This window comes from Amaranthus tricolor, chromosome 16 (assembly GCF_026212465.1).
Source record: "Amaranthus tricolor cultivar Red isolate AtriRed21 chromosome 16, ASM2621246v1, whole genome shotgun sequence".
NCBI classification, from domain to species: Eukaryota; Viridiplantae; Streptophyta; class Magnoliopsida; order Caryophyllales; family Amaranthaceae; genus Amaranthus; species Amaranthus tricolor.
Window position 1 is genome coordinate 3653598 of NC_080062.1, and position 27625 is coordinate 3681222.

At 32.7% G+C, this 27625-nt stretch overlaps 4 protein-coding genes across 4 annotated transcripts; 2 read left to right on the top strand and 2 right to left on the bottom strand.

Moving 5' to 3' along the window:
• Positions 1 to 707: 707 nt before the first annotated feature.
• On the bottom strand, positions 708 to 11149 carry LOC130802981 (glucosidase 2 subunit beta-like). The gene is made up of 16 exons (XM_057667121.1): positions 10754 to 11149; positions 10550 to 10669; positions 9603 to 9698; positions 9268 to 9507; positions 5962 to 6176; positions 5440 to 5505; positions 5231 to 5311; positions 4544 to 4880; positions 4324 to 4428; positions 4114 to 4215; positions 3958 to 4015; positions 2533 to 2601; positions 1592 to 1679; positions 1424 to 1485; positions 1145 to 1196; positions 708 to 1055 (listed from the first exon to the last, which is right to left on the bottom strand). Exons 1-16 carry the CDS (start codon positions 10845 to 10847, stop codon positions 993 to 995), a joined length of 1848 nt encoding a protein of 615 aa, XP_057523104.1. The 5' UTR covers positions 10848 to 11149; the 3' UTR covers positions 708 to 992.
• Positions 11150 to 11911: 762 nt separating this feature from the next.
• On the bottom strand, positions 11912 to 12682 carry LOC130802982 (18.3 kDa class I heat shock protein). Its single transcript, XM_057667122.1, has one exon. It carries the CDS (start codon positions 12568 to 12570, stop codon positions 12094 to 12096), a length of 477 nt encoding a protein of 158 aa, XP_057523105.1. The 5' UTR covers positions 12571 to 12682; the 3' UTR covers positions 11912 to 12093.
• A 2433-nt stretch (positions 12683 to 15115) lies between these two features.
• Positions 15116 to 17377, top strand: LOC130802433 (uncharacterized). Its single transcript, XM_057666453.1, has 3 exons — positions 15116 to 16504; positions 16661 to 16978; positions 17060 to 17377. Exons 1-3 carry the CDS (start codon positions 15116 to 15118, stop codon positions 17375 to 17377), a joined length of 2025 nt encoding a protein of 674 aa, XP_057522436.1.
• Positions 17378 to 20012: 2635 nt separating this feature from the next.
• LOC130802987 (UDP-glycosyltransferase 76B1-like) lies at positions 20013 to 27162 on the top strand. The gene is made up of 2 exons (XM_057667126.1): positions 20013 to 21185; positions 25964 to 27162. The coding sequence occupies exons 1-2, from the start codon at positions 20732 to 20734 to the stop codon at positions 26839 to 26841; spliced, it is 1332 nt and encodes a 443-aa protein (XP_057523109.1). The 5' UTR covers positions 20013 to 20731; the 3' UTR covers positions 26842 to 27162.
• Positions 27163 to 27625: the final 463 nt, after the last annotated feature.

Genomic DNA, 27625 nt, shown 5'->3' on the forward strand with positions numbered 1-27625 from the left:
TTGATTCCAAAGCAAAGGTGGTAATAAAATATCAAAATAGCAATTGTCAAAGAAATTTCAAATAACAAACTAGTTATCTGATTAATGTCTGGAAACTATTTTATGAAGGGGTTGAAAATTCTTTCATCTTGGAAGAATTTATTTTTCACAATATGTTAAAAATGTATTCCTCTATTTTCATCTTTGCCGCTTTTGCAACTTGAAGGAATCTCCTAAATCCTCAATTTTCTCACTTTTTAAGGCCAAAACAATTTAAAACAATTAACTGACGAACTTAATTAATTTGTAGGCGTATTAATTTTTCAAAAGGGCAATCAATTTCTAATAATAGTATATTTTAAAATATATTTCACAAAATTATTTCTACTATTAATCAGCATCCTATAAACAACCTAAACCAGAGGTCATGCGATTATAGAACGAATGGTTGTTACTTTTTGCCTAATTCGTTCGAGGCTTCGAGCACAAGGCTTTCAATCACGTAGTGGTAATTAGTTACCCAATGGAAGATGTAGTTCCTTGACATAACAAACACAGAAAAGGTAATTAGCAGGCGGCCACACTAGGTGCCCGAGTCGTTTTCCTTTTTCGATTCCAGTTTCACAAAGTTCCTTTGTGTTAAAGTCGCATACCGGACACCTCAAAACCGAACATAGTATCCACAATGCATTACACTCATAGTAGATAACACTCCTTAATCATGTGAATGACCGATCAAAAACATCAAACTCAATTGCAATAAATTACGCCATGAGATGCTTTCAATTGTTCAAGAAGACACTACGATCAATATGAGAATCAAAATTAGTTGGTCCGGACCTGTTATTTAATGTCAATACACCTAAGAGCCTAAATTTTGTATGGAAGAACTATTTGCTGCAAAAACTGCTCAGAAACATCAAGCACCTGTACCAGGAACTTGGTTATCTTCCAGCGAGACCTTTGGAGTGTTACAGACTTACAGTCAGATTTTGATGGAAGCTTCAAGGACATTATAGCTCATCGTGACTGGGTGGTTGCTCACGGTTTAAAGCGTCCAACTTATCTTGCAACTCCTGCAAAAATTCAATTGATCTCCACTTTCATTAGATGGCTTGCCCTAGCAATAAGGGATGTGATCTAAAACAAAAGCAGAGAGAATTACCTTTAGTTTTCCTTCAAAACAAACGCTTGGAGTTGATAACAAAGCAACATACCTGCAATAAGAATACTAGTTAACTGGCAGAAAACTCTTTGAATCTCATTTCAATAAAATAACTATTTATTTACCCCCCTCCTCACAGCCCCACACACGATCACAATTTGATCCTTGTATCTTCACCCATTTCAATAATGTATACTGGGTTAGAATCTTGCACATTTTCCCAGAAAATTTGGGAGGTAGAGGAAAAGAGAGAAAGGGAGGGAGGAGTGAGTAAAGTACTCGCAGCGGCTTGGTTCATCTACATCAGTAACCTCGTTCTTGAAACCACATCTGAGCTTAACCTAGAAAGATAAGAAAGTTTTATAAGAGGTGCATACCTTCAATATCTCTTAACAATAACCCAGTCAAAATATAAAGCATGATATAAAGTAATTTAAAGGCAACTACCTTTAAACTCCTATCAGGTCCATTCCAGCATTTATCACCATTTGCAAATAACATGACTCTGTATGAGTCCTCAAACTTCTCCCACTGCCTGAATTAATAAAAATATAAACAGGGATATCTCAATTTCATAAACAAATCGATTAATCGCAACGGAGATAGAAGCAGCACTAATAAAACTCAATCTACTATTGATACTTTACAGTTTTACACAGTTTAGTAAATATTTCACACACATAAATGGACGAAAATTCAGTACAATTCTTATTTATGTGAAGTTGTAAATGATGTTTGTTATCAAGGTCAATTAGAAATATCATCTTTATTATCCCTAAAAAAGAAAGAATTGTGCACATTAGACCCTCCAAACTCCGTCTAGGTGGGAGACGCTTGACGACATGAGGTTAATGGAATGAATGAGTATGGATGAAAATTTGATACATAGCGAAGAAATAATTTCTGCCCTATATGCCTTTTTAACAAGTGTGGCAAACAGTGCTCCCTGGAATATCAAAATAAATTAAAACTAAGGAATATTTGTCATAAAACCTACAAAATTGTATGTCAAAAAATACCTTATAAAGTTGTTTTGTCAAAAACTACCTTATGCATAGTTTAATTTTTGTGTGTGTGAATACCACTTTACGTTTTCCATCCTTTTAATGTGGGCATTAAATAATAATTTTTTACAAAGATAACCTAGTTATAATATAGTTTTCGACAAAATCTAATTTATTTGGTACTTTGCTGACAAAATATGAAAGATAGTTTTTAACTAAGTGTAATTTTGTAGGTACTTAATGAAAAATTTTCCTAAAATTCACTTAATAAAAAAAGGGGAGCAAAAAAAAGGAGAGCAATCAGAGAGACAAAAGACTCCTTTCATCAAACCTCCTTTGCCTCGCAATTCTCTAAGCCATCTTAATCAACCATTTGCTCCTTACCCTAAACGTGTTGTCATGTGTCCTTCTTCTTGAGTAGCCTTCTTATATGGGCAAACCTTATAAGTGTACCTGAAAAAATAAAACCAGAAAAATAAAATGATCTGGAAGCATATAGCATACCAGAGTAATATACTACAAAGGCACTACTTCAAGCTCACACAAAATTCAGCTAGAGAAAGGCTCAAAGGAGTGAAAAGCTTTAGCTTAACTTTGAAAAAAGTCAATGAAATACAATGATATTCCAACATATGAGATGTCAGTCTCTCCTAAAAGAAAAGGAAACAAGAAAAAAAATTGCGCAAAAATGATTTACTATGCTTTCTTTATCTTGCTCTGTTTAGCTCACAGCCTCACATTTCCTTTGTTACTTAAACTTATGTTCTCTTGCTCTATTTGGCTCAAGTTTTCCTTTATTACTTGCACCTTTCTTTTCCTAACAGAAGTATCAACACCTAACGCATTGTCATGCTGTAACTAACAAATGAGCACCTTTTGCCCTAGATTTTCCGTGTCCAGAGTATATGAGCACCATTGGGGGTTTGCTTTTGGGTGTCATGATGCATTAGAAGGTGAAAGTAGCAATCAATCTCAACTCCCCTTTTCCCTTTCCCCTCCCAAAGAAAAATACACCAGCATTGAGCCAAGGGCTACAAAAAGTGGAATATGAACTTGAAAAGAGGGGTGTTCCTCTTTTCATATAAGAGGTTCAAGAAAATCATCGAACATTTTGTAAAATAAAGCTTTAGATGGTTAATTTGAACACCCTAAAATCAAAGGGAAGGTAACATATGATATGTACCAACACAAGGTCAATGAAAAACTCTTGTTCTAGGCAGAGCTTCTGTCTATGAAATTAAGGGTGTTAGGGGCAGCCATAAACCAGCCAAAAAAATAAACTACGTATTTATTCTTAAGGAATTTGTCAAGGTGTACTAATAAGTTAAGGCCAACAGTATCTCAAATTCGAATCAAGTTAGCAAGTTTCATTTTAAACTTATCTAAACCCAAAAATAACTGTTCTGTATCAATAATATAACCTTATCCATTTATAACATTATGCATTTTTCAACTACCGAAAACTTGTAACAAAATTATAACTTTTCAATCTCTGTCACCCAGATTTGTATGTAGTGTATTAGACACGAGTAGGGATTAAAGTATTTGACGCACAGAGTTTCTCAGGCATGTAAAATGTCCAGTGTGCTGTGATGTCAGAGGATCTGACACCCAGACATGCAAAATGTGAGTGGAGTAGGAGAATTGAAGTAAACAGGTTTCAATATACAACTAGCAGGTAGTCTGAATCTTTCACCTGGCATTTTAACGGGTTTGTCAACCAAACATTAGCATCACAGTTTTGGTTTATACTTCTATTGAGTAAACTAATCTAAGAGCTCACAGAAGGAATAAAAACTTATAAATTACTTGTTTTGCTTGGTCTCGAAACAATGACCATGAAGTAAATAAAATTCCTTCTCAGGTCCTGTAAGGAATCACAATTAAGAGAGAAGTCAGTTACAATATCACAGCTAATCTCCAACAAAAAGGTTGATGCAGGTAGCAATTCAATACCATACATACCAAAATCTTGTTTCAATTTTTCAGATAAACTTGAAATTCTTGATTGTATTTTAGATAATTTGGCACTTGAATCATCATATTCCTTTCGTACTCGGGCCGCATCTACAGATGTTAGAAAGCAACCCCTTCAGCTTATATGCAATACAAAATTCCAAGGGTCACCGCAGCAGTAACATGTCAACAATTAAAAAAGACCATTTTAACATGCACCTGTAATGTTGAGTGGAGTCTGAAATAAATTAACAGCCTGCAGAATGCTTTTCACTGTACTTTGTATTTTCTCTAGCCACGATGGGTTACTCGAGGTTGATGTATCTAATATAACATGAAATGAATGCGCGCAAATAAATGGATAAGCCAAAAATTGCACATAATAACAAAGTACATACACCATACTATCCAGGTCCAATTGTGGACTGATGCTACATACCTGAATGTACTGATTCATCATCAGAATCAGACCTGTATGAACTTGAATCTTCATGATCCTCTGGAGTATATTCATCATCTGAGTGATCATCATAATTATGATTGTTTGCATCATTGTCTTCATATTTGTGGTCATCCTCATTAAATTCAGAAGCATAGCCATCATAATCTTCCTCATTCCTATCTTTCGATGTTTCATCTGGGTGATCAATATTTTTTATGTCATCTGAACCTTCAGGCTTGTGATCAGCTTTTTCCCCTGTCCAACGAGAAGCAACTAAACGACCTAGCTCTTCCTTGGACAAACCTTCTGGATTCTCCAATCCAGCTGTTCCGTCCTGAAGACATTTAATAGACAAAGCTAGGCATCAATAAAGTGTTTATTTGATATTCTAAAATAAAAGGAAAAAATTTAAGTGATATTGTTAATAAGAAGAAACTTAGGGAATACTGAGAAGAACAAAGTTTGAGCCATCAGAACATGGCAGATGGTCTGACACAAATTAAAACATTTTTATCTTCACGACAAAATATCCATTCCCAGATCAGCAGGAAAACTGTTCTACAAATTACATTTTATTCTTTTAACCAGAAAATCATAGGAGTATCAGAACACAAAATTTAATCATACAAAGCAACCTTTGTTTTGAAAGAAGTAAACATGAGGGAATGTGGTTCAGAGACTGACCTCCTTTTCATGGTCAGAGCCAGGCTCAGCTGGAGCAGTGGGTTCTTCATTGTTCTCTTTTTCAGGTTCCTCATTGTTCTCCTAACATGATAAGATGACGGCAAATGCAAAATAACTAAGCGATTCTTATAAAATCATCATCTTTCCTTTTGAATTAATTTGCTTTTGAATAAAATCCGTAATGGCTATAGTTTATAGGTTCCATTTACCAGCTCAGCTGCACTACTAGGAGATCCTTCGACTTGAATGATTTTGGAATCCGTTTCTTCAACACTCTGCAATATTTCCATTTTTAACAGGAAAGTGAGGAATAATGGGAACATGGATTGAAATGAGTACTGATAGAATCAAATTAACTATATGGACTATCTTTTTCTTATAAAATAGTGCTACAGAGTTTCTGGTGTCCATTAGAGAGAAAGGCATGACTATATATATCTTTGCAGGAATCCCCCACCCCTTTGAACAAATATATATTTCACGTTATATAGTATTCAGGAAGATTGCAGAATAAGCTCATTAGTTGCTGAATTGATGGATCAAAATAAAGGACAAACATAGGATACTCTACGGTATGCATGACATTATGCCACACAATATTTTATACCTTACACTAAAGGGTGCATGATTGAAAAACCACCACACAAAGAACATGAAAAGTTTATAACCTAAGAGGTTCAATCATTGATGATGTTAACCTCAATATGTGGTATAAAATTTGTCAGTCAAACCTGCTCTGAGGAATCATCATGACTGCCTATGACCTCGACATGTGTACTATCATCATGTTTTTCATTCCCACTATCACCTTTCTCCTCATTTTGCGCCTTTTCCTGTGAAGATACTTTTTCCAACTCGTTCTTGAGCTTCTCTTCTTTTTCCTTCTCTAAACGTTCCTTCTCTAGACGTTCCTTCTCCTCTGCTTTCTCTATTTGTTCCTTGTGGTCTACAAGACAATATGAAGTTTAAACATTGCGATGGGATAAACAATCTTTGAATATTCTTGAAAAACCAAGGAATTCTAATTTTAAGATGACAGCGATTCAATCAACATTAACAAAGATACTATACCATTACATTTACCCAGGTAACACCATTGATGTACTAATAATCAACAAAAGGCATTTATAGTTGAAAAAAAATTGTGTGCAATAGAATTTCCTTAATGGTGAGATGTAAACAAAATCAATTAGATACCACTCCTGAAAAGAACATGACTTTGATGAAGACAATAGGTACCGAGTCTGAGGAAATAAGTCTTCAGCTCCTAATTCAGACCAAACAATTGGCAAAAGATGATGTTTCCTCTGACTTAAGTGCTAAACATTACATAGTTGCTCATAACAAATCATATTTTCTATCAGCAGTAAACTAGTAACAAAACTTTCCTCATTTTTGAATGTACATGCTTTGTGGAGGAAGCACTCTACTTTGTTGTAGCATCACTCTGACAAATTTGACAAGGGGTAGGCTGGCATGGAGATACACCTCGATAATGGCAAGGAGGATGCATGGCTTAAAAGAATGAAGCCAAATAGAGCAATTTGATAACCAAGTTTAATTGTGCTTTGTTCCTAAATTTTACTCTGTAAATTAAATTGCTGACAAATTTGCAAGTCATTTTAGTGACATTTCAAGCTCAATAATGGCAACGCCTACTTATGTTGTACAAACACTAAGACACGGCAAGGAGGAGGCAGGGAACTTAACAACATTTCATTTCCCCAATGCCATTAAGGGGCTCGAACTATACTAGGAAATGGTATCAAATGTAAACAATCTTACCATTGTATAAAGTAAACACAAAGTAATTGTTTTCAGTAAACCGCCGATAGCAAACATCATCAACAACTTCACATTAATAAAAAGTGCATATAATTAACTAGTCATTTTAAATAATCTAAAACCAAATAACTAAAAAATTTAGCGTTCTCGAGAATAGACTGTGGATCAATAAGTCCAAATGAATTTTCCTTCTCAATTCATTTCAATTCAATATGTAAATCTAAATCCTTTATATCACTTTTCACCGTTGGCCTCCAAGTCATCTTCAGTTTTCCTCGCCCACTTTTTAAATTCCCTAACTTTCAACTTTAGTTTTCCTTACGAGTTCACCAATATCCTACTATTACACAAGTCCAAACCATCTTGAAAAATTCTCTTTCATCTTCTTTTCTAAATCTACGACTCCTGGACGTTTTTTATGCCTTCATTATGATTTTATCCTTCAATGTATGACCATTTATTCATTTAAGTATCTGCATTTTTACCACCCCATCTTCCTACAATTATCCTTTCTAAAAGCCCTTTGATCCATATAGTTGCGTTTATCTTGTGATCCTCCAATAATACTTATCATTTAGCTTGAGCGGTACACCTCAATGACATAGTAACCCAGTGGGCTCTCTCCATTATTTCCGCACACACTTAATTCCATTGGTCAAATTCTGTAGGATATCCAACTACTCTCGAATATAGAGTCAAGGTATTTGAAGCATCCACGTGAAGTGATTTCTTTCTCTTTCACGTTTCAACTTAATGTATCTTTGCATCTCATATGTGCTAAAGTAATACTTCATGCACTTTATTCCAACTTGATTTAAAACCTCATGACTTCAATTTTTGGCTCCATCAAACTGGAGCATTTACCTCCTCTTTGGTGTCATCTACTATAACAATATCCTCAGTAGACAACATGCATCAATATATGTCTCCTTGGAACGATTGAGTTATCTTAGTGAATGAACTATGGATACAAGAAACAAAAAATTGTACAAAATTTAGGAAATCTAGGAAATTGTCAAGCACATATTAATATAATAGGGGTATTTCAAATCGAAACCCCAAACCAAAATAATACGAAGAAAGTCAAGATCGTGTGCCTTGAGAACTTCACTCTTGAAATCCTTAATTAGTGCCCACATATCACTAGGTGAAGAAAAAATTAAAAGCTTTTGGCCTAAAACTCTAGCCTTCATGTTTCTTTCACCTGCTTTAGTTGGTCGTTCAAGTGTATACCAAAGCTTCTATTCTGACCACCAAATTTTTGTCATCAACTATGAAAACTGAACCAATTTTTCGATTTCTTCAATAATTAAAAGCCCCATTGTTACAGCCTCTTACTATGTTAAGATTGTTGATTAGTAAATCTAGGTTTAGGGAAACCCTAAACTGTAAGCACTTTGCTTGAGAACAGTTTTTTAATTAATATTAAACTGGGGAAAGACAACCTTGAGATAAATTATCCGTTTCCACTATGTTTTCCGAACCACCTGAATATTCAAAATGTTTCATCCTATTCAAAACTTTATTAGGACATTTGAACGCATATTCAAGTGTCCCATCCAATACACCTTGGAAAAGAAATGTGATGCATTTCTGTACATCATCGAAAATGCATCATCAAAGCCATCAAGACCATGTCATTTCAAAAAACGGTTTAATAAGTTTATTCAATAGAAATTAAGTTTTGACAACCAAAACCCACCCGGGTTAATTTTACAATTACAAATCTGTTCAAATAAGGGCAAAGCAGTATAACAGATTCAGCTAAGTTCAACTAATGGACAGAAGCGTGTTTCACTGTTTCTATTGTTTCTGATAAAAGTGATTTTTAGGATCAACATAATAAGTCCATTTTAGCAAAAGCGTTCGGCTATGTTCAACTAATGGACGGAAGCATGTTTCACTGTTTCTATTGTTTCTGATAAAACTGATTTTTAGGATCAACATAATCAGTCCATTTTAGCAAAAGTAGGTTAACTGCACCAAAAAATTATCTCAAGATAAAGTTCAGTTTAGTAATAACACAACCCGATTCACTGCTTTCATGTCAATCAAATGATCTGCACCTGTCGACATAATAGACTTGCTCAACTTCGCAAAAATATACCCCTGCTAGCCTCCAACATCAAAGGCAAATAGGTTCCCCGAGTTTTATTGATTTCATTAATTTAGAAATGTAGTATTTAATCTTAAAACAAGAATATACAAGAGGTATCCTCAAAGTAAAAAAAGAATGTACAAGAGGTACATACCCTTGAGCTGTTGAACTAGGTCCTTCAATACTTTCTCCTCACTCTTCAGCTTAGACAATTCGGCCTCATCTTTGGCAAATGCCACCTTTGCTTGCTCAACTTCCTTTCGCCGCAAAGCCACCCCCTCTTGATATGTTGCAATCTTCTTTTTTAACTTATCCCTAGCCGCTTTCCCAGCTTCCCAACATGTATTTTGGCACTTAACTTGACCATCATACTCATCACTTCCATCGCAACAATCTACACTAAGGCATTAGTGTCTTCATTTGCATAAAAAGCAAAAGAGAAGTATAATTATACACACGTCAAATCAAATAGATTGATTCTGCTCTTACCACATATTCCATCATTCACCCTCGAAGAGTATAATATAAGAGGCATATGCCCTACATTCCGGCAATAGAATTGTGCATTTGGACATGCAGATGTTCCTACAAAATCAGTACATTCACTTCAAGATTGTATCTTTATACAAGTTTACATGCCAAACTTCTTTTAATTAAGTTATTTGTAGTATTCAAACTTAAAATCTTCATAAATTACCCTAGCTACACAAAGCATTTGTAAACAAATTTAAGAATCTAATATGAATTCACCAAATTACAAGTTCAAAAACAGAGCATCACTCAAAACGGACCATGATCAACCGCTCCCTAAGTTATGAATTTGCACTCCATTATGACGTATATAGTGTATACTTTGACAATTTCCCTCTACTGTTAGAAATTTAGAATGTTACTCTTACTGTCTTAGACTCTCTCTACACCAACTGCCACCCTATTTGAGTCTGCCCCATTTCATTTACCAAAGTGAAAATCATTTCGGATTTATGGGAAAACTCAAAAGGACAAAATGAACATCTTTTTATTATTCCTTCGGGCATTCACTCTCTGTTACCACCATATTACAATAAGTGCTAACATCAATTCGAAACAGTTTTGTACTATTCTCGAGACCGCAACTATTTCCTCAGTACATTGAACACCATTATTTTAGTGTTAGGGTTTATATTATGTGCATATTGCGCATGTAGAGTAAGCATAACTTTCCTAATTAATCCATCTTATATTTGTATATATACTCCTTGAGACACTGAATGAGGCATGAAAACTATTTCCTCAACACTAGGAATAAATAAATCCATCAGCTAATTGTACAAACTATGAAGTTACCTAAATAGTCCAAATTGCAAAAAAGAAAGATACAACATATAGAAATAACAGCATAGAAAACCCTATCACAATTGACAACAACAACTAAAATGCAAAAGAAAAGAATTAACCTGGTTCATCGGAACCATCAGGACAGTCACAGAAATCATCATTAAGCTGATTTCGATTGATTTTCTTGGATCCGTCTTTACATTTAATAAATTCAGACGCTGTATTGTAGTACTTTTCATCTAATCAACCACGAAAATAAAATAAAAATTAATCATGATAATCATGTAATGAAATCGCAAAAGAAATGAATAAACAAAAATAACCTTCAGGAGAGATGCCGAGGATAGAACTTGATCGGACAATGGAAGGAATTACAAAGATAAGAATTGAAACGAATTGGATCAGTTTCAAATTCATCTTCAACCGCCCGAAAATTGGGCAACTGTAAATCCTTGTAGAGTAATGTGAACAGTTGATCCCAAATTTTTTGGTGAAAAAATTCTGGATTTTGATTGTATGAATGAATTGATGCAGATCTTCAGCTGCGGAATCGAGAAATGTGAAACTTGGTTGCAGAAAATTTTTGTGTCGCGGACTGCAGAATGCGGAAAGAGAACTCGAGGAATTTACAAAACGGCGTCGTCTAGTGTATACTTCTTATTTTTTTATTTTTTTTATTTTTATTAAAGTGAGTTTTCTACTTTCTATGTATACTTTCGAGACGTTTTTAGATTTTCTTATTCATATCATTTTGAGTGATTGAAAATAAGAAAAATGATATCATGAAAATGCTCACATACTCATACTTTGCATTTATTAGCCTATTTAACTCTTGTATGATTGTCTTTTAACTCTCATATTCAAAAAATTTCAAATTTAAATTTGAGTCTATTACCTAAATTATTTAAAATACTCATTCTTAAATAATTTATTTATTCTTTTATAATTAAAATTTATAATTATAAATAAATTACTTAATCTCAAATAAAATTCAAATAAAATAAATATAAATATTTTAAAAGAAATTAAAAATAACAATATATTCATAATATAATTTTTTAATAATATTTTATAATATATTATGATTTATATTAAAAAATAATTAAATTTTAAAATTTAGTTTAAAAGTGTATCAATTAAAGTGATCAAACAAAAGAAACCAAAGAAAATAATTATATGACAAAATTCTATTATTAATAACTTTCGTTCTTTGCATTATTTAACGATCTTGTTATTTTAAATTGTAGGAGTACAATTTATATTATTTAACATTTTATTTGCATCATTTTGAGTACTTTATATACATGTAAAAATCCTATTAAAATTCATTTTTACTTATGAAAAACTAAAATTTAGTTATTTATCTGATTACAATGTTAATTAAAACTAACTTTTACTCCTTATAACAAATTTTTAATTATTATGATCAATTTTTAATGAAAAAACTACTCCAATTAAAATATACTTCACAAATCAAAATATATACAAGAAAAAACCGCAAGAAACCACTTTACATTAAAGTAAAACCACAACATTACATCATATTCATAATTCACAACATAAAGAGGGATACTGGTAACATAATACTCGAAAAACATAGGGCTCTTTATTTCATCACAACATACTCGATTTCTATCATCATTACTTCACTAGTCATACATGTTTAAGAAATATTAATAGCCTTAATTTCAGGTTTGGGAGCCTCCATTTTAGGAACAGTAACAGTAAGTACACCATTTTCCATGGCTGCTTTAACTTCATTTACCTTCGCATTCTCTGGCAACCTGAATTGCCTCATAAACTGACCAGAACTCCTCTCAACACGATGCCAAGTGTCATTTTTCTCTTCCTTCTCTCTCGCTCTCTGTCCGCTAATCCTCAACACATTTCCGTCTTCAACCTCGACCTTAACCTCCTCTTTCTTAACACCAGGAAGATCCGCTTTGAAGATGTGTGCTTCCGGAGTCTCTTTCCAGTCCATTCTAGCGTTGGCGAAGGCGGATGTTTCGGAGAAGGTGTCGGAGCGAGGGATGGTTGCGAGCGATGAAGGAAGGTCGAAGAACGGGTCGAATATGTCCATGGAGAATGGATCGAATACGTTGCTGCGTCTGCCGAAGATGTTGCTTGGAATTAGCGACATTGTTGGTGATTGATTGTAAAATGTTAATGGCGGAAGATCTGTGTGTTTATGTAGTGATTTGTAGTTGTTTGTTGATTTGATCTGAATTCTGATATGAAGAGGAAGAGCAAGAGGAATGGTATTTATAGTGGGGGAAATTGTGTAGAAGGAAAGGATATTTTTTCTCTTGAGGATTCTGGAATAGTGGATGACGTGTTAAGAGTCTAGAAAAGCACCGAACAAAAACAGAAGATTTTAGAAGGTGACAGAGCTTTCTAGAAGTCCTGCGAAAAATTGAGGATTTGATTTTCACTTTTTATTTTTATTTTTTATTTTTTATTTCTTCGGCATATTTTGATCAAAAAAATCCCAAGAGAAATTAGAAACACATACGACCAATAGTGGTTAGTGGTTAGTGGTTACTGAAAAAAAAAATTGTAGTTAATAATTTTTTAAAAATAACAATGTTTTGTTTATATTAATTATTTATATCGAATTTTATATTTTAAATTATAACAAATTCCTTTCAATATCATTTAATTAAAAACACATAAAAATTTATATTGCACGACTCCAATTTAATAATCTTCATTGAAATTTTCAATTGTTGTTGATACTAGTAAAGTCAATATCAACTTCAAAAGCTTATAGATATTTGGACATTACTTATATACTTGGTCAGATCTTTAAGATTTGAAAATTTTATACTCAAACCAAGACCAATTAAGATTAAATAGGTTTAGGATTCTAAATGAGTCTTAATTTAATTATTATACGTAATATCTTTACATTTATGGGTTTCATAGGAACTAAACTATATTTATAGGTTGTATAAGTCTAAATAAATGTAAAAATAAGTTTAAAACAAGTTTAAAAATAATTTTGGGTTGCTTAATAAATCAAGTCTAAAGCGAATTTGATGCTTTGGGGTTGAATTTGGGTTTGAGGCTCAAAATTCAGACCCAAACCATTTATTTTTTAAACACATATTCAAATCTACTAGATCTTTAAATTAGACCTAAACCTAAAAATAGGAATGGGTCTAAGGCAAGTCAGAATCTTTGACCAATTACTAGGTTTACACACAAGTCTACTACGCTCAACCGACTTGAAATTGTTCTCAATATAATCGTTTATATGTTTAATTAAATTTGTTATATTTTTATTTTGAAAATGAATGTATATTCACTCCACCTTCATGAAAACTCGTCCTTCTACTAATTTTTTTGTCTTTCAAATACCAAATTATAGTAGATAAAATTTCAAACTTGTAGTAAATTTGATGGTACAGAATAATTTATTTAATTTTTTCATGTAGAACATAATCTTTCCCTAATAACGAAGGTTTAATGGACATTTCCCAAATACAAATCCAACATGAATAGTGTTGCTTAGGGCCTTCAATTTTAATGGACCGGGATTACAAATATGTTTTTAAATCTATTTAGTCTTTATTTAAAATAAATGATATTAATGAAGTGTTGTACAAAATTAATCTTGATTTCCATCTTTATTCATTAAACTTTAAATTAGTAATTTGAAATGTAACATTGTGAATATGTTTGATATTTTTGCAAAATTACTTTTTATTTCAATACTATTCATGTAAAATTAATGTCAGATTTGTATTTTATTTCATTCTTTCTGGTAATTTGTGTTAATTATGTTTTTGAATTTGATTACGTTAGGTTCAAACTAACAATCTAATGTTAGTTAATATCAAAATGCGATCAAATTAGTATCGAGTCATTTGAGTCAATTGTAAGTTCAAAAATTATTGTGATTTATTTCCGTCATGTTATTTTTCCATGTGCATCTTATAGAAACTAACAAACTAATTAGCGCTAAAAATTAAAAATGTGATGTTGATAGAGGAGGACCGTAACATCAACCTTTTATAATAAGTTAATAACCCAAATCCAATTGGTACTTTATCTCAAAAAATAACCCCAATGGTACCTTATAGCAGTAATATATAAACACTACATCTTTATTTGTCTCATTTTACACCAGTTAAAAAATAGATGAAATTTAATAAAAAGATAAATTAAATGGCGAATGAGACAAAATATAAAAATAAGTAATTAAAATGGAGAAGAAAACGATTTTCATTGATATTAAAAAAAATAAAAGTAAGACCATTGTAAAAAATAAAAATACTACAGATAAATTAAAATATAAAATAATACAAAATGAAAAGAATCAACTTCATTTTATTATGCAAATTGTTATTTAAAGGTTCGGACCTACACTACAATTTGGAGCTTTCGCAATTGTACATGTTAGATTGTGTATTGCGGTTACATTTATACATATAGCGGTATTTAGTATAACGGTTGATGGGGCAATATGGCAGTTACTTAGGTAGTTATTTAGGAGCAGTTTAGGAGTAGTTATCTTAGAAATCTTGTATATATTATTTACATTACAGATGAATGAAAGTAACACAGAAATAATATACACCAAAACTTGGTGATAAACCAAAAATCATGGTATCAGAGCGGCAATGATTCTGAATCGTTTTTGCAGCTTCATCATATACCGTTAACCTACCTAAAACCCAAAAATGGCAGACGAATCAAGAACTGTCATAACACCAGACCAATCGGTCACAATAGGGCAATTGTTGCAACTGTTCAAACAGTTAAACTCCAACCAACCGCCCACTGAAACCGTAACCAACACCCATACCCTCTCCATCTCAGAGAAATTAACAAACCAGAATTACACAAAATGGTCTAGGCTGATGCACTTAGCCATTAGTGGACGAGATCGTCTCAATCACATCATTGACGACCCGCCTTCCACAAACGACCCATCGTACAGCCAGTGGATCAAACGTGACTCGATTGTTATCTCATGGATTTTAGAGAATATAGATTCTGACTTAATGAATCAGTATCTCGATTTCCCAACAGCCAAAGCTTTGTGGCAAGGGATTGAAACTCTTTACAGTAGTGGGAGAGATGGCCTGCAAATATTCGATCTGACAGTCAAAACCAACAAAATACAACAAGGAACCGACACAATTGAAACATATTATAGCAAGCTAATCATGCTATGGAAAGAAATCGACAGAAGGCAACCAAACCCAATGAAAGATCCAGACGACATCATCGTTTACAGTCAATTAATCCAAAAAAATCGATTATACCAATTCTTAGCAGGAATCCATCAGACGTTCGACAAGGATAGACGTGACCTCTTACTTTTAGACCCACTTCCTACAGTGGAGGAGGCCTATGCAAGTATAAGAAGAGAAATATTAAGGCGTGGAATCATGAAAACGGAGCCCTCATTAAATGTGGAATCACCGGGCTCCGGTGGAGTTTTCTCGGCAAAAGGAAGGATTTACCGACGTGAGGATGACAAACCTCACCTCAAATGCACCCACTGTGGAGGCACAAGACATACAAAGAACGAGTGTTTTAAACTTGTAGGCTACCCGAAATGGTGGCCAGATGAAAAAAAGAGGGGGGAAAGAAAACCAGCACGTTTTCTGGAGCAAAATCGGACCGGACAAGTAGCAATGGGATGGAGTACTGAGGGACATGCATCTATAGATGAAGCTGAAAGGAAAAGGCAAGAACGTACCAGAGAAGCCATGAAGGAACCAGACGAAGAAGGTACCAGAAGAAGCAAAGAGGGAATTTCTCTCTCCTTCTCAAACGGCGCAGCAGTAGGGTTAGAAGGGGGGAGTGAGGAGGAAAGGCTCCCTCTGCAGCCTTTAAATAGGGAAGCAGTAGGGGTTTTAAAAAGGGGAAGGGGGTCACGTGTACCCTTGCTCCCAAACCAAAATTTTTCATCCTCTTTTAATGTTTCATCTTATTTTAAGGAGGGTTGGATCTTTGATTGTGGTGCTACCGATACAATGTCATTTGACCCGATTGATTTTTTGACTCATGACATACCTAGGAAAGACATCATTAAAACCGTGAATGGGGAAGGGATTAAAGTGAGACGAGCCGGCACTATTTCTTTTACAAAAAACCCCACTTTAAAAAATTGTTTATTTGTACCTGACTTGTCACATAAATTATTGTCAGTGAGTCAACTTACGAGAGATCTTGACTGTACGGTTCTCATGAAACCCGGTTATTGTATTGTGCAGGATGTTCAGACAGGAAAAATCATTGGGCGTGGTATTGAGAGAGATGAACTGTATTACTTGGAAGAGGAGACTCAAAAAGGCAAAGCGACACTTGTTCGCGGGCTAGAGGAAAGACAACTATGGCATCGACGTCTGGGACATCCATCTGTAGGGTATTTAGAAAAACTTTTTCCTAATTTTGTAGGGTTAAAACCTGCGTTTAAGTGTGAAACATGTATTCTTGCAAAGAGTCACAAACATTCGTATTCTAATAGCTTGAATAAAGTTGATGTGCCCTTTATGCTTGTTCATTCTGATGTGTGGGGCCCTGCTCCAGTTGTAGGACTACATGGTTTTTCTTACTTTGTTACATTTATTAATGATTGTACCCGCATGAGTTGGATTTATTTCCTTAGATAGAAATCTGAAGTTTTTCATGTGTTCGTTGAGTTCTATAATATGATCTGTACCCAATTTCAAAACCAACCCCGCATGCTCCGAACCGACAATGGTAGAGAATATATCAATTCTAACATGGACCTATTCTATAAACAAAAAGGCCTCATACATCAAACATCTTGTCCTAACACAACCCAACAAAATGGCGTGGCGAAACGGAAAAATCGTACACTTCTTGAGATGACCCGTGCTATTATGCTTGACTCTCGTGTTCCCACTCATCTTTGGCCGGAAGCTATCGCTACTGCCAATTACATTACCAATAGACTTCCCACTTAGAGTCTCCAATACCACACACCTCTAGCCACCCTCCCAACCCACTTCCTTATACCCTCTACGAATATTCTACCTCCTCGTATATTTGGGTGCACAATATTCGTTCATTGTCCAGCAAGGGTACGAAACAAATTTGAACCGAGAGCATTGAAATGTGTTCTTATTGGATATGGTCGCAATCAAAAGGGTTATCGGTGCTATGATCCCTCGACTAGAAAAGTTTATATGGATTGCGAGTTCATCGAGCACGAGTACTACTATCACCATCTTTGCCGTCAGGGGGAGAAGTATCATGACGACGACGATCTCAGTTGGCTAGTTAGTCCGTGGGTGCCCAACCTTGACCCAAAAGATCAAGTTGACAATGCTACAGAGACACCTCACCAAGATATTCTGTCCACTCCTCTACCACTACCAATCCTGTCTGACCATCAGGTAAGTCATACAGCCCTTGATAACATTGTTTCAACAAGCACTAATAGTGATAATGTGATAGTTGATACTTTGACTGAGGAAATTGCCATAGACATAGTTGAAACAAGTGAGGAAATTGCCACAGACACAGTTGAAACAAGGGGTCATGATACATCATATATGTTACCTCCTCGCTCCACTCGAGGGGTCCCTCCAAGAAGATATGATCCTGAGTATGAAGCACAACGTTCGAGATATTCTATTGATTAGTCGTCCGGATCAGGAAATTTGTCATAGAGTGCCTTAGCATTTAAGGTAACTTTAGATACAACCAAGAGCCCAACCACAGTCGAAGAAGCCCTAATGTCTGCACATTGGAGAAAGGCGATGGAGGAAGAGATTAACGCTCTTAATAAGAATGGCACATGGGAAAAATGCATCTTACCAAATAACAAGAAAGTGGTCGGATGTAGATGGATATTCACGATCAAGTACAAGTCAGATGACACGATTGAAAGGTACAAGGCTCGACTGGTGGCGAAAGGGTACACTCAGACATATGGAGTTGATTACTCAGAAACCTTTTCTCCAGTTGCTAAGCTTGATACAATTCGAGTTCTGTTCAGCATTGCAGCAAACTTAGACTGGCCCCTTCATCAATTTGATGTGAAAAATGCATTTCTGCATGGAGAGCTACAGGAGGAAGTGTACATGGAAGCCCCACCAGGGTTTACATCAAGGTTCTCAGAGAATGAGGGGTGCAGATTGAGAAAGGCTTTGTATGGGTTGAAACAATCCCCTAGAGCATGGTTTGGAAGATTTACCTCTGCAATGAAGAAATTTGGTTACAGGTAAAGCAATTTAGATCACACCTTGTTTCTTAAACGAAGAGGAGGCAGAACAACATGCCTGATAATTCATGTCGATGACATGATCATTACCGGAGATGATAGAGACGAAATTGCAAATCTGAAGGGAAAACTATTTCAAGAATTTGAAATGAAAAACCTGGGTAGACTGAAGTATTTTCTAGGGATTGAAGTTCTTAGATCAAATAAAAGAATTTTCATATCCCAAGGAAGTATGTTTTAGACCTGTTAGCTGAAACAGGGATGCTGGATTGCAAGCCCGTTGAGACACCAATGATGATGAACCATGGACTATAGATGATTGAGGGAGGGAAACTGGCTGATCGAATGCAGTATCAACGCATGGTAGGAAATTTAATCTACTTAGCTCACACAAGGCCTGATATTGCATTTGCAGTAGGAGTAGTCAGCCGATTCATGCACAGACCACAGGTTCAGCACATGGACGCAATTTATAGGATTCTCAAGTACCTCAAAGGATGCCCTGGAAAGGGAATCTTATATCAGAAGAATGGCCACCTTGATCTTGTGGCATATACAGACGCAGACTTGGCAGGAGACAGAGACGATAGGAAGTCAACGTCAGGCTACTTTACGCTATTAGGAGGAAATCTAGTCACGTGGAGGAGCAAGAAACAAAAGGTGGTTGCTATGTCTAGTACAAAAGCTGAATTCAGAGGTGTAGCAAAGGGAATCATAGAAGTTTTGCTGAGAAAGTTATTAATTGAACTAGGGTTTACCCCTACGAGGAGTTGTGAGCTATACTGTGATAATCAAGCGGCTATCAACATTTCAGAAAACCCAGTTCAACATGATCGCACAAAACATGTAGAAGTCGACAGACATTTCATTAAGGAGAAATTAGAAGCCCAAGTAATCAAGATTCCACATGTAAAGTCAAAAGATCAGCTGGCAGACATCCTTACTAAAGCGGTTGAAACTCAGTTCTTTGAAGAAGTTTTATGCAAGTTGGGTGTTGGTGACCCTACGATCCAACTTGAGGGGGGGTGTTAGATTGTGTATTGCGGTTACATGTATACGTATAGCGGTTATTTAGTATAACGGTTGATGAGGCAATATAGCAGTTACTTAGGTAGTTATTTAGGAGCAGTTTAGGAGTAGTTATCTTAGAAATCTTGTATATATTATTAACATTACAGATGAATGAAAGTAACACAGAAATAATATACACCAAAACTTGGTGATAAACCAGAAATCAGTACATACGTTATTTTTTATTGACTCCTAATAGTAATTTAATATTTTCAGCAACTTCACGGATAAAAAAGTGCATAAGTTAAGAAATCAAATTAATTAAAAATTTAAACTTGGATATGCTATATATTTTATGATGCTCCTTCACTCTATGCAACATATGCCCTCTTCGTATATGATACTAAATATTCAATATAAAATCAAAGGGACACGAGAATCGAACTTGTGACCTTTTTATTACCTTGTCTTCTAATATCTTATCAAGAAACTAACTTAATCAAAAGTTCAAACCGTAAGATATACTATATATTCTATAACACCCTTTCACACTATGCAACACATGCTTCTTCATACATGGTGCTAAATATTCCACCTTAAACGAGAGATGGATGTGATTCTAACCTGTGACCCTTCTATTACCTTGTCTTCTAATACCATATCAAGAAACCAATTTAATTAAAAGCTTAAGCACATCATATTCTATATAATCTATCACGCCCCTTCACGCTATACAACACATGCCTTCTTTATACCTGGTACCAAATATTCCACTTAAAACGAGAGGTGGGCGAAAATCGAATCTGTAACCCTTCCATCACCTTGCATTGTCTTCTAATAACATATCAAGAAACCAATCAATCAAAAGTTTAAGTTGATAGTTAAAGCCATAATATATTATAAACCCATCTAATATACAATTTAACAAGATTGGAGGAAAAAAATACAAATCTTTCGCCCATCAAAATAAAGGAGATATATTAAGTTTTATTCTAGGACCATAAAAATCTACCACAAAATAAGTCCCAAACTTGTGTTCTCATTTTCACATCAAACCAAAAAACCCAAAACACCAGAGAAGATGAGCAAAAGATTAGTCCTATTCCCATTACCATTACAAGGACACCAAACTCCTATGCTTCAACTAGCAAACATATTACACTCAAAAGGCTTCAAAATATCAATCATCCATACTCATTTCAATGCTCCTAATCCTAATAATCACCCTTTTTTTCGTTTTCACCCTATTCCTAAGACTTTATTAGACTCTAAAGCTTCTATTGCAGATGTTATAGGGCTTTTGAATGAGCTAAATGAGAAATGCGTGGGGCCTTTTAGGGAAGTATTGGCTCAAATAGTGTCTGAAATTGGGGGTGTTGCTTGCTTGATTAGTGATGCTATGTGGCATTTTACACAAGGTGTTGCTGATGAGTTTATGCTTCCTAGGCTTGTGTTGCGCACTAGTAATCCATCTAGTTTTGTTGCTTTTGTTTATATGTCGGTTTTTCGAGATAAGGGGTACCTCTCTTCTAAAGGTATGTCCTTGTTTAGTCACTTGGTAATGTTATGTATATGATTTTTGAGGTTTTAAGGGGTGTTATCAGGTATTTGAGTGGCTAGTATTATTGGGTTTTTTTTTAATATATTCTGGCTTCTGGGCATTAATTATAAGTTTAATTTTTGGTTGACTTGGTTACTTTACATGGTATCAGGAGTCAGTGTGATAAGAGGTAACAAGTTTGAATATCAACTACCTTCATTTAAAGTAGAATAATATTTAGCATTATGTATGAGGATTGAGAATCTGTGTTACATCCACGCTTTTAGCTTAGAGAGTTCTCGTGCGAGGAGGCGTATTAGAGTATATAGCATATTTTAATTTTCAATCATTAGGGTTAAGCTTTTGGTTCTTGACATATTCGTTAAAGGTAATTATTTAAGCTAGTTGTATGGAGAGATTACAAGAAAAGTAATGTCTATTATAAAAAATAAGAAAATTTGCAAAGAAACACCTTTTAAAACCTCTTTTTTTGTAAAGAAACACCTTTTATAATTTTTTTTGTAAAAAAAACACCTTTTAAAAAACATTTTTTTAAAAAAACACCTTAAATCAGTTTCCGGTGACTTTTATCAACTTTCCGGCGTTGACTATGCCATTTGTCAACTTTCCGGCATTGACTTTATTTTTTTTTATTTTTATTTTTATTATTAATATTATTTTTTTAAAAATTTTTTATTTTTGTTATTATTTAAAAAAATTAAAAAAAATAAATAATAATAATAATAATAATAATAATAATAAAAACAAAAATGAAAAAATAATAATTTTTTTTAAAATTTTTTAAAAAATATGTTTTTCATTATTTTTTATTATTAATATTTTTTTATTTTTCCATTTGTTTTTATTTTTATTTTATTTTAAATTTTTATTATTATTATTTTTTTTATTTTTGATTTTATTATTATTATTATTATTATTATTATTATTAATATTATTAATAATATTATTATTATTATTATTATTATTATTATTATTAATTTTTTTTAAACTTTTTTTTAAAATAATAATAAAAATTAAAATTAAAAAAAAATTAATATTAATAATAAAAATAAAAATAAAAACAAAAATAAAAAAAATTTTAAAAAAATTTTAAAAAAATTAATAATAATAAGAAAAATAAAAAGTATAAGAAATATAAAATAACATTAATAATAATAATAATAATAATAATAATAATAATAATAATAATAATAATAATAATAAAATTAAAATTTAAAATAATAATAATAATAATAATAATAATTAAAAATAAAATAAAAATAAAAACAAAAGGAAAAATAAAAAAATAATAATAAAATGAAAAATTTTAAAAAATTTTTTAAAAAATTATTATTTTTTTATTTTTATGTTTATTATTATTATTATTATTATTATTAGGGAAATTTGCAAAGAAACACTTTTTAAAACCCCTTTTTTTTTTTGTAAAGAAACACTTTTTATAATTTTTTTTCTAAAAAAACACCTTTTAAGAGACTTTTTTTTAAAATAGACACCTTAATTCAATTTCCGGTGGCTTTGGTGTAATTTCCGGCGTTGACTATTCCTGTTGACCTCCAAAAATTTAAAAAGATTAATTTTTTTTATATTATTTTATTTTTATTATTATTATTTATTTTTAATATTTTAATTATTATTATTATTATTATTATTATTATTAATTTTTTTTTAATTTTTCTTTTTATTATTATTATTATTATATTTTTTTTATTATTGTTATTTTTTATTTTTTTTACTTATTATTATTATTATTATTATTATTATTTTTTTTTTTTTTTTTTTTAAAAAAAAATTTTTTAAATTTTTTTTATTTTTATTTTTATTTTTATTATTAATATTATTTTTTTTAATTTTTATTTTTATTATTATTTAAATAAAATTAAAAAAAAAAAAAAAAAAAAAAAAAAATAATAATAATAATAATAATAATAATAATAATAATAATAAAAAGTAAAAAAATATAAAATAACAATAATAATAATAATAATAATAATAATAATAATAATAATAATAATAATAATAATAATAATAATAATAAATTAAAAAAAAACTATAATAATAAAAATATAAAAAAAATTAATCTTTTTAAATTTTTGGAGGTCAACAGGCATAGTCAACTCCGAAAATTACACAAACGCCACCGAAAATTGAATTAAGGTGTCTATTTTAAAAAAAAGTCTCTTAAAAAGTGTTTTTTACAAAAAAATATTTAAAAAGGTGTTTTTTTTTACAAAAAAGGGGTTTTAAAAAGTGTTTCTTTGCAAATTTCCCTAAAAAATATAGCTTACAAAAAAATTAAAAGTCAATAAAAAAAATTAAAGTGCAAATTGAATTAAACAGTAAGAATTGTAGTTTTTGCCCAATAGATGTGATTATGTATCAATATGATATTTTATGTTACCTTTTGCTATACTTCTATTTAAAAATATAGCAGTGTACTGCTAGATCTGATCAAAACGTTTTTATGTTTATATTTATAATATAAAATTACAAAATTTTTTGGAGAGATAGTCTCTTTGAGAGACTATCTCTAATTGCGTCATATATCTTTTAAAATATTATAAGTAAGCATTAATAATGATCTAAGTATATATTTAAGATGTTGAAAGTAGGCATTAAAGATGCGGTAGATAAGCATTAAGGATAATGTAAGTAGGCATTAAAAATACGGTAAGTAGACATTAATCTTTAATGGGCTGAATTTAATATACGTCTCTCTAGCTGATATAAAATAACAATGGTAGATTTATTATTTCTTTTTTTTTTAATTTACCATACCTTTTATTTTAGTTCATTCTTTTGATTTTATTATCATTTATTTTCGGTAGTAATCTCAATCTCTATATGCGTTATTTTTCAAGTGTATTGAAAGACACTAATTCATATCTCAAATTTTTGTGAGAGACGATTTTTTTGAGATACCAACTTTAATTAGGCCGGTCTATTATATATTTTTTTAAAATATTTTAAGTAGGCATTAAGAATACGGTAAGTAAGCATTAAGGATAATGTAATTAGACATTAAAAATATAATAAGTAGGCATTGATCATTACTAGATTGGGCTTGAGATACGTGTCTCTCTTTCAAGATACTAGCTGTATTCATATTTTATTTTGTGTACCTTATGCTATTCTTATCTCTACCAATTCATGGCTACATTTGTTGAGTTTGTATAATGTGTGGACGTTTAAGAAAGAGTCACAATAGAGATTTCTGTTAAGAAAATGACATGAATCTAAGTTTGACATGAATCTAAATTATGTTGGTTATCCTCAATCCAACACAAATAAATGAGACCGTTTCGCAGTGACACGATCTCAAACCAAGAAGTTCATAAGCTAAAATTTTTTCTATTATTGGGCTATTTAACTCAAATTAAAACATGTCTCACGGTGAGACCGTCTCATACAAGAATTTGCGAATCAGAAAGTCTTGTTTGAGACCGTCTCACTGTGAGACGGGCCCATACAAGCAGCCCATTAGTAAAAAATACAAAAAAAACATAAAAAATTGAATTTCAACATGTACATGAAGTGGATATTTATTTTTAAACAGTTTGGGTTTACCCAATTGAAGTCGTCTCACGGTGAGACGGCCTCAATAAAGAATTAGTGATTCTTTATTGAGACCGTCTTATCATGAGACTACATCAATTGGATTAGTCTAAGCTCTAAAAAAAATTGCTGCCCTATACAAATCAAATTTCATTGTTTTTTAATGTTTTATTACTAATAAGTAAATTGTATGGGCTCGTCTCACGGTAAGACGGTCTCATATGAGACTTGTTGATCTTACATATGGCCAAAATCACTTATGATTTTACGGAGTTGGCCCTCTGATGGTATAATTTTTTTTTTTCATGTTATGTTTTGACCAGATCTGCCAAATAGATCAGGTTGAGTCTGTTCGAATTCATGTCATATATAAATCAGTTAGAAGCTCCTTAATCCAAACCTAACCTGTTTAGTTAGTTGGATTGAAAATCACAACCTTAATCTACACAGACCATGTCCACCTGGTTTCGACCCACTTAACCTTTTTTTTTTTTTTTTTTTTTTTCATTTTAGGGTTTCAACATTGACTACAAATTATGTTTTCGGCCTCAATTTTAAACTTTTCGTTTATGAGTTGTTTTGTTGTATTTATTATGAAAAATAGAAAGATATTAAAAGAATTAAGTTCATGTCATACTTCATGATTTAACTCGGAATTTACTCGTTAATTTAAATCGTTATACAACTGGTTTGTTTAAAGTTTAAAATTTTTTTCTCATCCTAACCCATTTGATAAACAAATTAGGTCAAATCGACCCATTTAATTAAATGGGTCAAAAATTTTAATCCAAACCCACTTATTTCGGATTAGGTTAAAGTCATGTTAGCAGGTCGGATCAACTTTTACCAGATCTAATTTTGACCCAAACAACATGTCCATTTTATACCAATAGATCAATTGAAATTGAATTTTTAACATGTCATCAAAACTCATGTTACGAGTCTAAATCGCATACATCTCTTTTCCAAATAAAATATTATGTAACACATGAGAAAAACATGTGTTGCATCCACGTTTCTACTCAAAGGAGCTCTTCGGTGAGGGCCTTCATCTGTATAGATTGCTGAAAGTCAACAATATGAATACATATTAATTAGGAACTATTGGTAAACACTGTTAGCTGATGATCCTTAGAAGATATAGATAGAAAATATTCCCTTTGTGTACCTAATTTTCTTGTTCATTGTACACTTTCTTAGGAGATCGGTTGGAACGCCTAATACCAGAGCTTCCACCTTTAAAGATGAAAGACATTCCCATACTTGGAACATGCGATTTAGAAGCGACTTATGAATTAGTCCGCGACATGATAGAAAAAACCAAGGCCTCAAGAGGAGTCATATTCAATTCGTTTGAGGAACTCGAAGGTCCTGCACTCGCAACGCTAAGGCAGGACCTTCAAATTCCCGTCTTTGCAATAGGCCCTTTTCATAAACAGGCTCGACCCTTTTCGAGTAGCCTATTAGCCCATGAACGCGATTGTATTTCCTGGCTCGATTGTCATGCACCCAAGTCAGTGTTATACATAAGCTTTGGAAGTATAGCTTCAGTTGATGAAGCAGACTTTGTTGAGATTGCTTGGGGCTTAGCCAATAGCAAGCAACCATTTTTATGGGCCATTAGGCCTGGGTTGGTCCGTGGATCAGATGGGCCAGCTCCACTTCCAAATGGGTTCTTGGAGACGATAGCAAAGCAAGGCCGGATTGTCATGTGGGCCCCACAAGACGAGGTTCTATCCCATCCTGCTATTGGTGGATTTCTGACTCATAGTGGATGGAATTCGACTTTGGAAAGTATTTGTGAAGGTGTTCCGATGCTTTGTCTACCTTGTTTTGGTGATCAAATGGTTAATGCTAGATATGTAAGTGATGTTTGGAAGGTGGGGTTAAGATTTGAAAATGGGTTAAAAAGAGAAGACATAGAGATGGCAACCAAAAGGATAATGGTGGAGAAAGAAGGCATAGAAATGAGACATATATTGGCATATTTGAAACAAAAGGCAAGTCTTAGTATTGCAGCAGGTGGATCTTCTTTCACATCCTTGGAAGGTTTAGTTTCCCACATTTTTTCATTTTGATTTGTTGGATCTTTGATTTTGATGATAACAAACACACGAACCGTAACAAATTTGTTGTGTTTAGTTTGATCTATTTGTAGTTTCCATCTCGAATAATTGTCGATTTTAGGATCATGCGAACATGAAACATTGTTCAATTTGTTTGTAGTGTTCAATCAATATTTAATCATAAAAGTGCGTGTTAGTGTGTAGTCGACTTCAAGCTTTTGAGATTAAGGCTCTAGCTTTGTTGTTGTGTTGTGTGAGAATAATTAGGAAGAAATTTGAATCAGATTTATCAGGACAAAAAATGACATTGCCCAAAGTACCTAGTTCATTATGTAATCTTATCTTATCATTTGTGCTTTCACCACATTAATACTTTACTGTTCAGGAATTAACTCAATCAAAAGCCTAAATTGATGCTGCATATGCCCTATTCATACATGGCAATAATAAGGGGTGAATTAAATATAAACCCATGGTGCCCGTCCCCATGAAATTGATACAAGGACAAATGACACAAAGATTAAGAAAGTGGTGGAGACATTAACATTGTGTGGATATGATCAAAAAGAGTAAAACATAAAAAAAAAAATGTATGAATAAGAATTAAAGAAAGTGGTGGGGACATTACCAAAATGAAATGGAATATTTAAGCGAAGTTTGGAACGTTCCAATGCTTTAAAAACAACTAAATGCGATGTTTGGAAATTTTAGTTTCCAATTTATTATCATTTTGCATAATGTTTTTACTCACATGAATAAAGTGATTTATCTTGTTACACTCTGTCCATTGACATTT

What these genes read in the sequence shown, in the direction of transcription:
- LOC130802982 (XM_057667122.1), bottom strand. Translation starts at nt 12,570, where the DNA reads ATGTCGCTAATTCCAAGCAACATCTTCGGCAGACGCAGCAACGTATTC.
- LOC130802987 (XM_057667126.1), top strand. Translation starts at nt 20,732, where the DNA reads ATGAGCAAAAGATTAGTCCTATTCCCATTACCATTACAAGGACACCAA. An exon ending in GGGGTACCTCTCTTCTAAAG is followed by an intron (nt 21,186 to 25,963) that starts GTATGTCCTTGT and finishes ACACTTTCTTAG; the next exon opens with GAGATCGGTTGGAACGCCTA.
- LOC130802981 (XM_057667121.1), bottom strand. Translation starts at nt 10,847, where the DNA reads ATGAATTTGAAACTGATCCAATTCGTTTCAATTCTTATCTTTGTAATT. An exon ending in TGATGAATCAGTACATTCAG is followed by an intron (nt 4,429 to 4,543) that starts GTATGTAGCATC and finishes ATGTTATATTAG; the next exon opens with ATACATCAACCTCGAGTAAC. An exon ending in GTTTTGAAGGAAAACTAAAG is followed by an intron (nt 1,056 to 1,144) that starts GTAATTCTCTCT and finishes GAATTTTTGCAG; the next exon opens with GAGTTGCAAGATAAGTTGGA.
- LOC130802433 (XM_057666453.1), top strand. Translation starts at nt 15,116, where the DNA reads ATGGCAGACGAATCAAGAACTGTCATAACACCAGACCAATCGGTCACA. An exon ending in TGAATGGGGAAGGGATTAAA is followed by an intron (nt 16,505 to 16,660) that starts GTGAGACGAGCC and finishes TGTATTGTGCAG; the next exon opens with GATGTTCAGACAGGAAAAAT. An exon ending in TGTGGGGCCCTGCTCCAGTT is followed by an intron (nt 16,979 to 17,059) that starts GTAGGACTACAT and finishes TTCCTTAGATAG; the next exon opens with AAATCTGAAGTTTTTCATGT.